General features: G+C 45.6%; 1 protein-coding gene across 1 annotated transcript in view; it reads left to right on the forward strand.

Moving 5' to 3' along the window:
* Window positions 1-4,466: 4,466 nt before the first annotated feature.
* The window catches only part of kcnk13a (potassium channel, subfamily K, member 13a), a 53,250-nt gene continuing 45,057 nt past the window's right edge, over window positions 4,467-12,659 (forward strand). The window contains exon 1 of the mRNA XM_028821804.2: window positions 4,467-5,327. Within this exon, the coding sequence (XP_028677637.1) occupies window positions 4,991-5,327 (337 nt within the window). The 5' untranslated portion in view covers window positions 4,467-4,990. The remainder of the gene's footprint in view (window positions 5,328-12,659) is intronic.

Here is a 12,659-nt window from a genome sequence, read left to right on the forward strand (position 1 = left end):
CTCTCGGCCTCCACCTTTTGCACAGCATTTTGATCAGCTTTGCCAGTATACTCTTACTGTAATTTATTGTTCATCCAGAAGAAAGGATGTTAAACCTGATTAAGATGAGCAATGGGGTCTGGGGTGGCAATAAATTATTAATAACCGGTAACGGCGCACTGCACGATAACATGCAGTGAATCCACTTGACGTGAGCATTCCTAGTTTTCATCCTCTCTCTCTGTACGTTTAACATTCGTTTGCTCAGAGGTTGATGCGCTTGCTGCTTCCTGAGCAGCTCTTCTTTACTCCACCCTAGCGGCCCACTTCTTCTCTTCTTTCGTCGACATCTTTTCTCGTTAAAACTGATTAAGTCTGTGTTTGTGTTGCAATAGTATGCTTTCTTTAATTTTTCACTTAAGCTGGCACTTAAGTCTTCAATCTGCCTCAAGAATGATTTAAGATATGCAGAGGTAGTGGAAGTGACGGCAAATGTGGTAGGGGGAAGAACGATGCCCGTACGCATGTGCCACACGGTCGCCCTGCTGAGAGTTAATTCTACTATAAAATAAAAAGAGCAATAACCTTCGAGGTCAATCATCACCCCGAAAGTAGATAGTAGATGTCATGTAGTATATGTGTGCCAAATTTCAGGTCAATAGGTTGAGCGATTTGCGAGCTGCAGGTGATTTAAAATCCTGAACAGACAAACGGACAGCCATGGTAGCGTATTATATAAGAAGATATAACAGTATGCACTTTTAACTCCAGGATCTCAAACGGTATAATATATGGAATGTACTTACATATTTAAAGTTCATCAGAGTGGCACAGATGTAGAGTACTACTGCCTCCATGATCCAGGTTCAAACCCCAGGCCAGTCACTGTGTGGAGCTGACATGTCAATGTGGTTGTTTGCCGTATTTCTTCCCATTCCAAAAACCTACGGATTAAGGTACTAGGGTGTTGTACCGTGTATTTAGGGTAGTTAGTGACTCTAAATTATTCTAGTGTGGACAAGAGTGGGAGTGGGCCCTGTGATGAACCAGAAAAGGTTTGTGCTGCCAGGGTACTGCCAGCTGCTTGTACCCCTGAAACTGGATTAAGATACTTTTCCACAAATACTCACACAAGGTTAGTGTAGGTGTCTTAAGTTCTAAAGTAAAACCATCAGGTGAGGCCTAGACTAAGCTAATAGGACCTGACCCTCTAAGCCAAGTTTGAGTAGGAAAAATATTTTCGACTGTACTATTGAAGAAGCACTGTGCGTTGCTTCCTAAAATATAATGACTACTTGTTTCTTTTTTATTGCTAAAATGTTTATGATTCTAGCTTAAGCTCCTCATACTCAAAGACTGATATTTATTACATTAATAATGGGTGACAGTGGACAGAGCTGCAATCCTACATTGGACATAAATCCCACTCCTAATGGGAATCCCATGTGTGTGGGGCTTGGGGTCCTCTTGCATCCCACACAATTCACTGTTTAGTTGACTAATGGCTCTTGTAGGAGTGCCATACTGTTTGGTGGTGCTTTATAAATGTCATGGCCAGGGCAGGTTCCGGCACTTCAAGATGCTACCAGAACAAAAGTTGTTAACTGCAATATGGACATGCGCCCACTTCTCCTAGGAGTTCCACAAGTCGGAATCAGATAAAGCAGTTGTATGTGTGCTTATTTATTTATAAATATGGACACTGATACCTTCAGAAAATTACAGAACAGGTCAGGTTGGGGAGCATGCACTGATACAGCGTGTTGCCGCACTCACAACACAATGAAACAACTCAGGGTCCTGGTTGGCAACCCCCCAGGCGGACATGCAGTCCAGAAATGACCATCTATATTCTGCAGCCAGGCGTTATGTGGGTGTCCCCTTAGCCTGGTCCAGCCACTCGGGCCATCAACAATGAGGATCTTGCGAGCTGGCTAATCCTCAGAGAATCGCGCCACATGGTTGTAGTGTCATAACTGGTGCTCCCTCACAATGCAGGTCATGTGCCTCATTTGGGACTCCATGAGAAACACAACGTCAAACCAGCGGTACCCAAAGATTCTCTGAAGAGATGTACTACTGAAGGAGTCCAATCTTCATCTCACATCTCTGGATAGTGTCCATGTCTCACAAACGGGGGACTAGGACTCTAAAGACTTGGACCTTCATCCTTTTGCATAGATATCGGGAGTGCCACACACCCCTTTCCAGTGACCTCATGACCCCCCCCCCATGCTCTCCCAATTCATCCACTGACTTCACAGGAAGAGTCACCAGAGACATGAATGTCACTGCCAAGGTAAATAAACCTCTCGACAAGGTCAACACTCTCTCCGCAGTCAGACACACTTCTGATGGCCGTGCCCAAGAGGTCGTTAAAGGCCTGGCTCTTGGTTTTTATCAGGACACTCGCAAGCCCAGACACTCAAACTCCTCACTCAGTCTCTCAAGAGCCCCCATCAGAGCCTCCATTGACTCCTCGAAGATCACAGCATCGTCAGCAAAGTCAAGATCCGTCAATCTTTCTTCACCAACAGATGCCCCACAGAACAAGTATGTTGTGAAAATTTTGAGCACTAAAACGCACTATGTTTTAGTAGGAATATGGAGTGGATGTGAAGCAAATCTGAGATTTGTTCAGATGGTGAGACAACCGCTCTGTGGAGTATGGGTGGGTGTGTGTGTGTCTCAGGATGGCCCAACATGACCAGAATAAAATGATTACAGTCAGTTAGGTGGTAAGTCCTGCTCCGCACCAGAGTTCCATCCAGCCTGTTGCCCAGTTCTGCACAGATAGACTTCTGCCCCTCATATCCCTATAATTTAATTAAGTGATGCCTAAAAATGTGTATTTCATACATAACATCTAGCTGTGCTTTATCAGTTTTGTTTATTTGTTTAAGTACACTACAGTATACAATAAATGGCCAATGCCCATTTTTGTGTGGAGAGGGTGGGAATGATTAAGGAAGAAGCGCATCCAGAAATGTAAGAATGGCCAAACTAAATTGTCCCCCAGGATGCTCCGATCGATCCCAAAGAATTGTTCTTAAATGGCCTAAAGCAACCAGCTGTGTGAGGATAAAGAGAAAGCCACTGCTGGGAAGCAGTTGAGCCGAGAAGTGTTTATGCAGCGAGAGCAATCAAGTACAAGATTCCAGGGAGGCCGAGGCATGAAAACCAGGAGTTTAGTGCCCGCCACTTAACATTACGCTGCTTGTTTTGAGGATGTGCAGTCCTGGCCAGCAAGGTTAGGGTTGTTTCCATGAAATAGATACACTCTAGTATTTTAGTAAACAATATTTATTTGATATAGCGCCTTAGGTGAGTAGTGCCATCACAAAGCATTATAAAGTCCAAATAATAAAATAACTTGTGCATCTCAGGGTATAGAATTAGGAAAACCTGATTGTTGAATGAATTAATGAGTGGATGGTGGGTAGGACAGTATATGTGTCCACCCTGTGGGCAAACCCCTGGTACCTCTCCCCTTCTCTCTTAGATGCCCACAATATTTTTATGTTTCATTTAAAAACTGATTATCTTCTTCTTTTGGCTGCTCCCATTAGGGGTCGTCACAGCAGATCATCTTCTTCCATATCCTTCTGTCCTCGTCATCTTGCTCTGTTACACCCAGCACCTGCATGTCCTCTCTCACCACATCCATAAACCTTCTCTTAGGCCTTCCTCTTTTTCTCTTGCCTGGCAGCTCTATCCTTAGCATCCTTCTCCCAATATACCCAGCATGTCTCCTCTGCACATGTCCAAACCAACTCAATCTCGCCTCTCTGACTTTGTCTCCCAACCATCCAACCTGAGCTGACCCTCTCATGTTCTCATTTCTCATTCTGTCCAGCCTCGTCACACCCTATCCTATATGGAAGTGGTGTTCCCAAAATTTCAATTTCAATTTGACTACAATGTGTAATTTAAGAGTCTTTACTAATTTAAGCCATCGAGTCCCTTTTGTCTGTGGTGGGTTGGCGTCCTGCCCGGGATTGGTTCCTGCCTTGTGCCCTGTGTTGGCTGGGATTGGCTCCAGCAGACCCCCGTGACCCTGTGTTCGGATTCAGCGGGTTGGAAAATGGATGGATGGATGGAGTCCCTTTTGTTATTTGCAGCTGTTGTTTATTCTTCAATAGTCTTGAAATGGTGGGACGAGGCGCCTGCCCCTCGAATACGCCCCGGCCCCCCAGTATCTTGTGACGCTTGCCTGCAGAATCTGCCACACCACCATTTTGGCGGATAGGAAAAGTGAGCGGAAAACACACCTTGCGAACTCTGTGCAAAGTCCGGGATGGCCCTCTGCTGGGATTCGCCGCGTATCTGGAATGTGAAGTGGGATTTGTGGACACGCGTCTTACCAGCCGAGCACGACGCGATGGGTTGCGCCTTCCTGAACGTGCGAAACGCACCTGTCGCCGTAGCCGCTGAAAGTGGAAAGGTAATAAGGACGGGGTACGCCAGCAGCCGAGAGAGCGCAACAAGCGGCACGGTGCTGAGAGGCAGCAACTTTATGAAACCGCGACAGTTCGATGGATCCACAAGTAACCGTCCACAAATTCACCAGAGTGACCTGTGATCGCTTCTTTGTTCGAGGCGGTAGGTTTAATATAAAATGACCTAGAAAAGAGCACGTTTGAGCATCCCGCAAACATCTCATCGGCGAGATCAGCAAACAAGAGAAATATCGTGGACGCGGTTCCGAATTGGTAAGCAGCAGGTGCAGAATATCTTGGATGAGTGACTTTTTCATTTTGGCGCCGTTACACGAACAACGTAACTCTCTCTTATTTTTCTAAGTTGATGCCAAATGAAATCAAAGCTCGCATTTATACATCTAGCAGTGTCACTTAAGGAAAAGAAAGCTGCAGCCACGCGAGTCTGACAGAAGAGACAGAGAGATTGAGAGAGACAGAGAGATGCGACTCCTGCCTGTCCCCGGTGAGCCTCGAGGGAGGCGCCACGCCGCCAGCCACCCGAGTCCGTGACTTTTCTAGGCAGCGGCAGAATGGCTTGCAGGGGCGGCTGCTGCTGCAGTTTGGGTTCTCTCAATGAAGATAATGCTAGGTTCCTGCTTCTGGCCGTCTTGATCGTCATTTACCTGCTGTGTGGGGCCGCCGTCTTTTCTGCCTTAGAGCATCCCAAAGAAAAGCAGATCAAAGAAAAGTGGGTGCAGAGGTTTGAGAATTTTGCGCTGAAGTACAACCTCAACAAGATCGAACTGGAGAATTTTCTCCGGGACTATGAAGAAGCAAGTGTGGCGGGCATCAGGGTGGACAGCATCCGACCGCGTTGGGACTTTACAGGCGCCTTCTATTTTGTGGGGACCGTGGTCTCCACTATCGGTAAGCGATTCGATTTTAATCGGAGTGGCCGCGGCACCCACCCCCCGACATACTTTCACTAAGTCTTTCTGTTTGATACTTGTTTTTCAGTTTTCATTTAATTACATGGCGCAGTGGGTAGCGCTGCTCCCCTGCGTGGAGTTTGCATGTTCTCCCCGTGTCTGCGTGGGTTCCCTCTGGGTACTCCAACAGTCCCAGTCCCACAGGTTAGGTGGATTGTGCTTGGTGTGTGTGCGCGCGCCCTGCCCGGGGGTTTGTTTCCTGCCTTGCCCCCTGTGATTGCTGGGATTGGCTCCAGCAGACCCCCGTGTCCCTGTAGGGTTGGATGATGGATGGATGGATTTAATTACAGTAAAGAAAAAACGAATTGGCACACTTAAAAACAGCAGAGATGTGAAGCTTCGGCGCTCAGACTGTTGTATCTTTCAGAAATTCTCAAGGGCTGCACACTTAGGAGATGTTCTGGCATCTTGAAAATAATAAGAAAGTGGGAAAGACAAAGTTGCGATGCGCATCCGTATACTGTGAAATTACACGGTGCCTTTGGTGTACGCTGTGCGTGCCGCTATATACAATTAACGTAAGTAGAAGTGATAGCAGCCGATCAAAAAACTAGATTGTTAACTTTCAATTGTGCCAAAATCAATTCGCAGTTGTGTGTGCCTCTTGGGCTGTTCCATCCTGTTTAAATTTTAAAACAACGTGTCAAATGTGCAAAATTAAAGCTACTGTATAATATTTGGCGATCATCACTGTTAAAAACAACGTTTCTTTAATAACACTTTACGGGGTTGTGTAGATTGCTTGACAGAGCCATTCCATTCGTTTTTGGACATTTTGAAATTCGGTCTTTGTGCTTTGAAAAGATTTTCAATATGTGGACAAAACAGAAATCTGTAATGTATTGTAGGCTTCCTTGCAAGTTAGAAACCGATCAAGAAAACCTGGACTTAGGCTGTGTGATTGTAGGCAGCGAGCGTCATTTTAAAATCAGGAACACGCAGGGGTGTCGCAAATCTGTTATCTGTTCATGGCGATGTATGCAGCCTGTTTTAGATCTGAGTAAGTAAGGATTCTTTATGGAAAGTTCATGTGGAGGATTCCTTTAGGAACCCCTTTGGCATTGCCCTAAAGAACCACTTTGGCACCTTTATTTTTAAGAGTGTGTTAGGTACGAAAGGCACTATATACAGCAGTTGTGGATACATAGATATTTTAGACACTATATGTCAATCTGAACTGAATGTGTATAAAATTGATATATATATATATATATTCATTGCATTCGTAGTCTGTGTCACAATCTGATTGTATGGGTGGTTACCTACCAGGTAACGCTTGTGGTTGGTCAGCAAGTTGGCTAACATCCGCCACGGTGCCCTCCTTCAGTTGCGAGAAGCAGATTATAGAATGGTTGAAATAGTTTACTGTCAAATAATGCAAAGAGTACGCGACGCGTGTTTCGCCCTAATTCTGGGCTCATCAGGCGTACACACTCACTGCACTCCCTTACTCTTTGCGCTGACGTCCAAAATTCGATTCCCGTAAGGGAGTGCAATTAGTGTGTACGCCTGATGAGCCCAGAATTAGGGCGAAACACGTGTCGCGTACTCTTTGCATTATTTGACAGTAAACTATTTCAACCATTATATATATATATATATATATATATATATATATATATATATATAAGTACAATTGGGTAACACCTTTTAATTTTCTCCACTTACACAAATCAAATTCAGTACTCGTAGGCACAAAATAGAAACCAAATAAGCATCCTTTCTGGCTTTGAGTGAAGGTGTTGGCTCTTGAGAGCAGGCCTGTCACAGGGAGCTCTGTTCGTCCACCAAGTCGATATCCAAATGATATGCCGATATTAGTTAGCGTCAGACCGTTATAACCCTAAGGCTGGAAGGGGCAGAAGTTGTTTTCCCTCAAGGGGCATCTTCTTGCTGTTGCAGAGGAGGAGAAAGAAGACAAGGCTGTTGGTGATAGTGCCCCCTCTTGCCCCAGTAGGGTATTGCATACCTGTGATGAGCCGAGAGAGGGTTCTCTGACATACATCTGTGACAAAATTAAAATAAAAATGCAGTGCATATGTACACACATTTCTTTCTTTTTGGTTAGGAGTTTAACATGTGTGGGCGGCACGGTGGCACAGTGGTAGTGCTGCTGCCTCGCAGTTAGGAGACCTGGGTTCGCTTCCCAGGTCCTCCCTGCGTGGAGTTGGCATGTTCTCCCCGTGTCTGCGTGGGTTTCCTCCCACAATCCAAAGACATGCAGGTTAGGTGCATTGGCGATCCTAAATTGTCCCTAGTGTGTGTGCTTGGGGTGTGCCCTGTGGTGGGCTGGCGCCCTGCCCGGGGATTTGTTCCTGCCTTGCACCCTGTGCTGGCTGGGATTGGCTCCAGCAGACCCCCGTGACCCTGTGTTAGGATATAGTGGGTTGGAGGATGACTGACTGACTAAAAATTGAAGAACTGGACAATAAGACAGCTTATTAAATAAATCTAAAAACTATTTAATATATGATTGATATGTGTAAAAAAGAATTATTAAACTGATAACTGATAACAGTAACATGGACACTTAGTAAAAAATGTAATTTAATTTATAACAAATTTTTAAAAAGTTTAAATTATAAAAATAATAATTCTGTTTTTGTTTTCTTTAGCAAACTATATTATCAAATACACTATGTATTACTACTTCTATATCAGACTAATCAACGAATAACACTGTAATGTAAGTGACACTAAAATCTATTGTTACCACATCTTCATTGTTCTGCTTCTAACCTTAGAGAACCTCTCTGTATTTCTTGTATCTCTATTATGTTCTTCACCAGCTATCATCACCTTCTCTTCTCTTGACTCTTGATAAAAACCACATATGGCTTGGTCATTCACAGCCAAACATGGACTGAGAGAGATAAATGCCCACCTTTTCCAATGTCTCAGTATCCTCGTGTACCTCAACCTCTCTTGCCCTATTTGTACTCCCAGCATTCTTCCTACACCTTTCCTCTGTATCTTTATCTGTCTCAACCTCTCTTGCCCTACGTGTACCCTCAGCATTCCTCTTATGCCTCTCTACTTGGTATCTTTCCATGTCTCAACGTCTTGCCCTACGTGTGCCCTCATAATTTCTCGTACGTCTCTCCTCTGTATCCTTGGATGTCTCAACCTCTCTTGTCCCATGTGTACCCTGAGAGTTCCTCCTATGTCTCTTCCTTGCTATCGTCGGGTGTCTAAACCTCTCTTGCCCTACATGTACCCTCAGCATTCCTCTTATGCCTCTCTACTTGGTATCTTTGCATGTCTCAACGTCTTGCCCTACGTGTGCCCTCATAATTTCTCGTACGTCTCTCCTCTGTATCCCTGCATGTCTCAACCTCTCTTGTCCTATGTGTACCCTGAGAGTTCCTCCTACTGTATGTCTCTTCTTTGCTATCGTCGGGTGTCTAAACCTGTCTTTACCCAGAGTGCTTTCTCTCTCAGTTGTGTTCTGGTAAAGCCTGCTTCTCAGACTCCATCATGTCAAGGTGCCATGCTTGCCTCACAGCCTCTTTTGGTAGACCATTACTCACTCTAAAGACACCATCTTGCAATTTCTTCCTGCCTTTGAATGTGACTTGGGCTGTACCTTGTTAGAATTTAATGACCCAGCTTAACGTCGCTTGCTAAGTTATTCCCTTCATTGTCATTGAAATTCTCCATTTTAACTCTTTTTTGTAAACAAATAAATAAATAAAATAATCAGGAAATTCGCACCCCTAAAGTTTTGTGTCATCATCCCTACCACTGAGGCACCAAAGTCAAACTGACTAATCAGTGCTTGGAGGGACTGACAACACACACACACCCAGACACAGAGTTTAGTATTTTATTGTACATATAGTAGATAGATAGTATCAGAGAGGAGCTCCTTTTGGTTATTAATCTCCAATTATCTTCCTAGCATTGCATAGCCTATAAGAGACGTTCAAAAGCAGATGAATCTTCTTCCTCTGTTCCACCCTACTTTTGAGTTCAGCTCAACCAGTCTCATTGCCTCTGTTCCGTATTCCGTTGCAGTCCTGAATAATCCAGAATGCACACATGTTGTTGGTTACTGATGTCCTTACTTGACCCACAAGCTCCTGCTTTGCATCATAAATTTGCTTTCCACCTCTGCAAGTTGGTGTGGAGTTGAAGCCCAAGTCTCAGATGTTCTAACACTGACTGTGGGGTGTCCTGTAATAGACCGCCGCCATGTCCAGAGATCTTCCCAGTCTTGCTCTGGATGGTGATTTTGACTTTGAATTAGAGTTAGCGGGTTCACACAAATGGGTGGCGCAGTGGGTAGCGCTGCTGCCTCGCAGTTGGGAGACCTGGGTTCACTTCCCGGGTCCTCCCTGCGTGGAGTTTGCATGTTCTCCCCGTGTCTGCGTGGGTTTCCTCCCACAGTCCAAAGATTAGGTGCATTGGTGATTCTAAATTGGCTCTAGTGTGTTCTGCGGTGGGTTGGCACCCTGCCCGGGATTGCCTTGTGCCCTGAGTTGGCTGGGATTGGCTCCAGCTGACCCCCGTGACCTTGTGTTCGGATTCAGCGGGTTGGATAATGGATGGATGGATGGGTTCACACAATGGATGCACTGTACAGGTTCTGCACATTCTCATGACCTATAGCTGTTTGAGATTAGCGTGGCACAGTTTGGGTGCACCTCCAAGTTTTGGGTGTTCCCCTTTCTTCCTGAATTTAAGTTTTCTTTGCTTTATGTTATTTCCGTCACATTCTTGATGTTGTCATTCAGATTACTGTCCTGTTTATTTGCTCTGCCAGCGATTTTGCGTGTAAGGGTTGCAGTTTCTCCCCATGTGAATTGTAACGCCAGGCATGCACTGAGCGATCCTGGCATGATTTGGAGTCGCCAGCTGATTTTCTCAGCTCATCAGCCATGGTTTCACATGCAGTATGAGAAGGTTTGCAATGCCCAATTTCATTTTACAATTGGACTGTCGTACAATCGGAAAAGTTTCTGTCATGTTGGAAATTGTAGTCGGCTGTCTTGTAGTGTGAGTAGTCACAAGCCGATTTTCTAATGCCACCACAGTGTATATGTTGTACATTAGGTATGGCCGTTGTCAGGCTCATTTTCACAGTTTTGATTTCAAAAATCTAAATATCATAAAGCAACACACATACGACAAAAGCATCTTAGGAAACATGACCTGGAAGAACCCAAAATAAACACACACAACGGTAAATTACATAGACTACATATACTGTACCTCTAATTCTCTCTGTAAAATGGACAGACCACGTTGTCCAGTTACACCTTTTTCTTTTCGTTCTCCTTCCAGAGCACAGTACGACAAGAGTCAGAATGGCAGCTTTCTTCTCTGTTGACATTTTGAGAAGCCTGTGGCCGTCATGTGTTTTTGAGTGGGTGAAACTGTCTGTCGGGTCCATGTACACATATAGTCTGAGCACCCAGTAAGTGGTTTTTTAGGGTACATCCGGTATAAAATGAATAAAGGAAATACAATGGGACCTCGGGTTACGACACAGTTCCGTTCCTACAACGGTGATGTAACCCGAATTTTGGTGTAAGTCGAAACACACCCAAGCCTAAGTCACTTACCTATCCTAACATAAAAACACAACTTAGCCACAGAAAAAGGAAATGGACATAAATATACTGTACTGTACACTGTATGGTAGTAACAGAAAAAATGACCAAAAATGGGTGTATAAAAAATTCCTTTCCTTTATTCCTTTTGATCTCTTTCCAGTGTCTAATTTCACTTCCATCATGATGGCTTTCCTCTTCTTTGAAGCACTGCCATCTGAAGACTCTGACTTTCATTTAGGAGCCATGATAAGAGCCACAAAGTCGCCAAGCAAAGCCACACAAACGGAACATGCCCTCCGCGCTGTGGCAAGCGGCTGGGGGTGGTACCCAGCCGGGACGCCCAAAAGGACCGGAGGAGGGATTACACCTCCTCCAGACCACGAGGGGGCGACCGCCCTGGTGGCTATGGGGACCACGGGAAAGGAGCATGGAAGCTCAACCCTATAGGGGCCTGTGGTGACCGCCAGGGGGCGCCCAGATGCCTGAGGAGCCCTGGTCCTCAGCACTACCGCCACACCCGGAGGTGCTGGGGGGGACGAAGACCAGGGACAGCTGGAGTGCTTCCGGGTGCACAGCCGGCACTTCCGCCACACCAGGGAGTGCCGGCCAGCGTTCATTGGGAGGCACCTGGAGCACATCCGGGTGAGGATAAAGAGGGCCGCCTCCCTCCATTCGATGGCTGGAGTCGGATGGAAAGGAGTGGAGGCAGTCAGGAAGAGAGAGAAAGGCACAGGTGGCGCAGTGGTAGTGCTGCTGCTTTGCAGTAAGGAGACTGTGGAAGAGTGTGGGTTCGCTTCCCGGTTCCTCCCTGTGTGGATAGCGCTTTGAGTACTGAGAAAAGCGCTATATAAATGTAATGAATTATTATTATTATTATTATAGAGAAGAGGCCTGGACTTGAGGGTGACTGGTACGAGAGTACTGGTTGTGTGTGTCATTGTAAATAATGCATAATAAACGTGTGTTCTGCGATGGGCTGGCGCCCTGCCCAGGGTTTGTTTCCTGCCTTGCGCCCTGTGTTGGCTGGGATTGGCTCCAGCAGACCACCGTGACCATGTAGTTAGGATATAGCGGGTTGGATACTGGATGGATAAATGTGTGTTGGTGCTTGAACCATCGGTGTCTGCCTGTGTGTGTCGGGGCCAGCTCCCACAGCGCGCAAGGAAACTAGTTCGCCAACTCCCTCACTCATACGCCGCATCACTGCGTATTCTTCCGCTGCGCACAACCCTTTGCCCACGTAGTCTCTAAGTACAATGCTAATGGCGTAAGCCGAAACACTCGTGTCTCACTTTTTTAAGTTTTTATGGGAGTGAACGTTGTATGTCAAGACGTTGTAACCCGGGGACCCCCTGTACTCTTGACAGTTCCTAAAAGAAAAGAAATAATTTCAGTTTCCCATCTCCCAAATTGTAATTTTATTTGATCATTTTTACTAAAGTGCACAACTGTTGGTTTCATATCCGCGTGTTTCACGTTTCTAATTTCTGGCTAGACATTTAAAACTGCTCCCTCTCCACTCTTTAAGCAGTAAATGCCGTTTCATTTTTTTAATGTAACAATTGCTGGCCTCGCACACAATCCATGTTTGTCGTTAGGCATTTCTGAGGTTTGCAGTGGAGGAATGGAGTGCTGCTGCCATCTGCTCCAGACCCTTGTTAGGTGCGTTTGCACGTAATGCACAAAGCACCTGTTGCGAAAGCCCATGTCTG

Source organism: Erpetoichthys calabaricus, chromosome 16 (genome assembly GCF_900747795.2).
Source record: "Erpetoichthys calabaricus chromosome 16, fErpCal1.3, whole genome shotgun sequence".
In the NCBI taxonomy this organism is placed as follows: domain Eukaryota; kingdom Metazoa; phylum Chordata; class Cladistia; order Polypteriformes; family Polypteridae; genus Erpetoichthys; species Erpetoichthys calabaricus.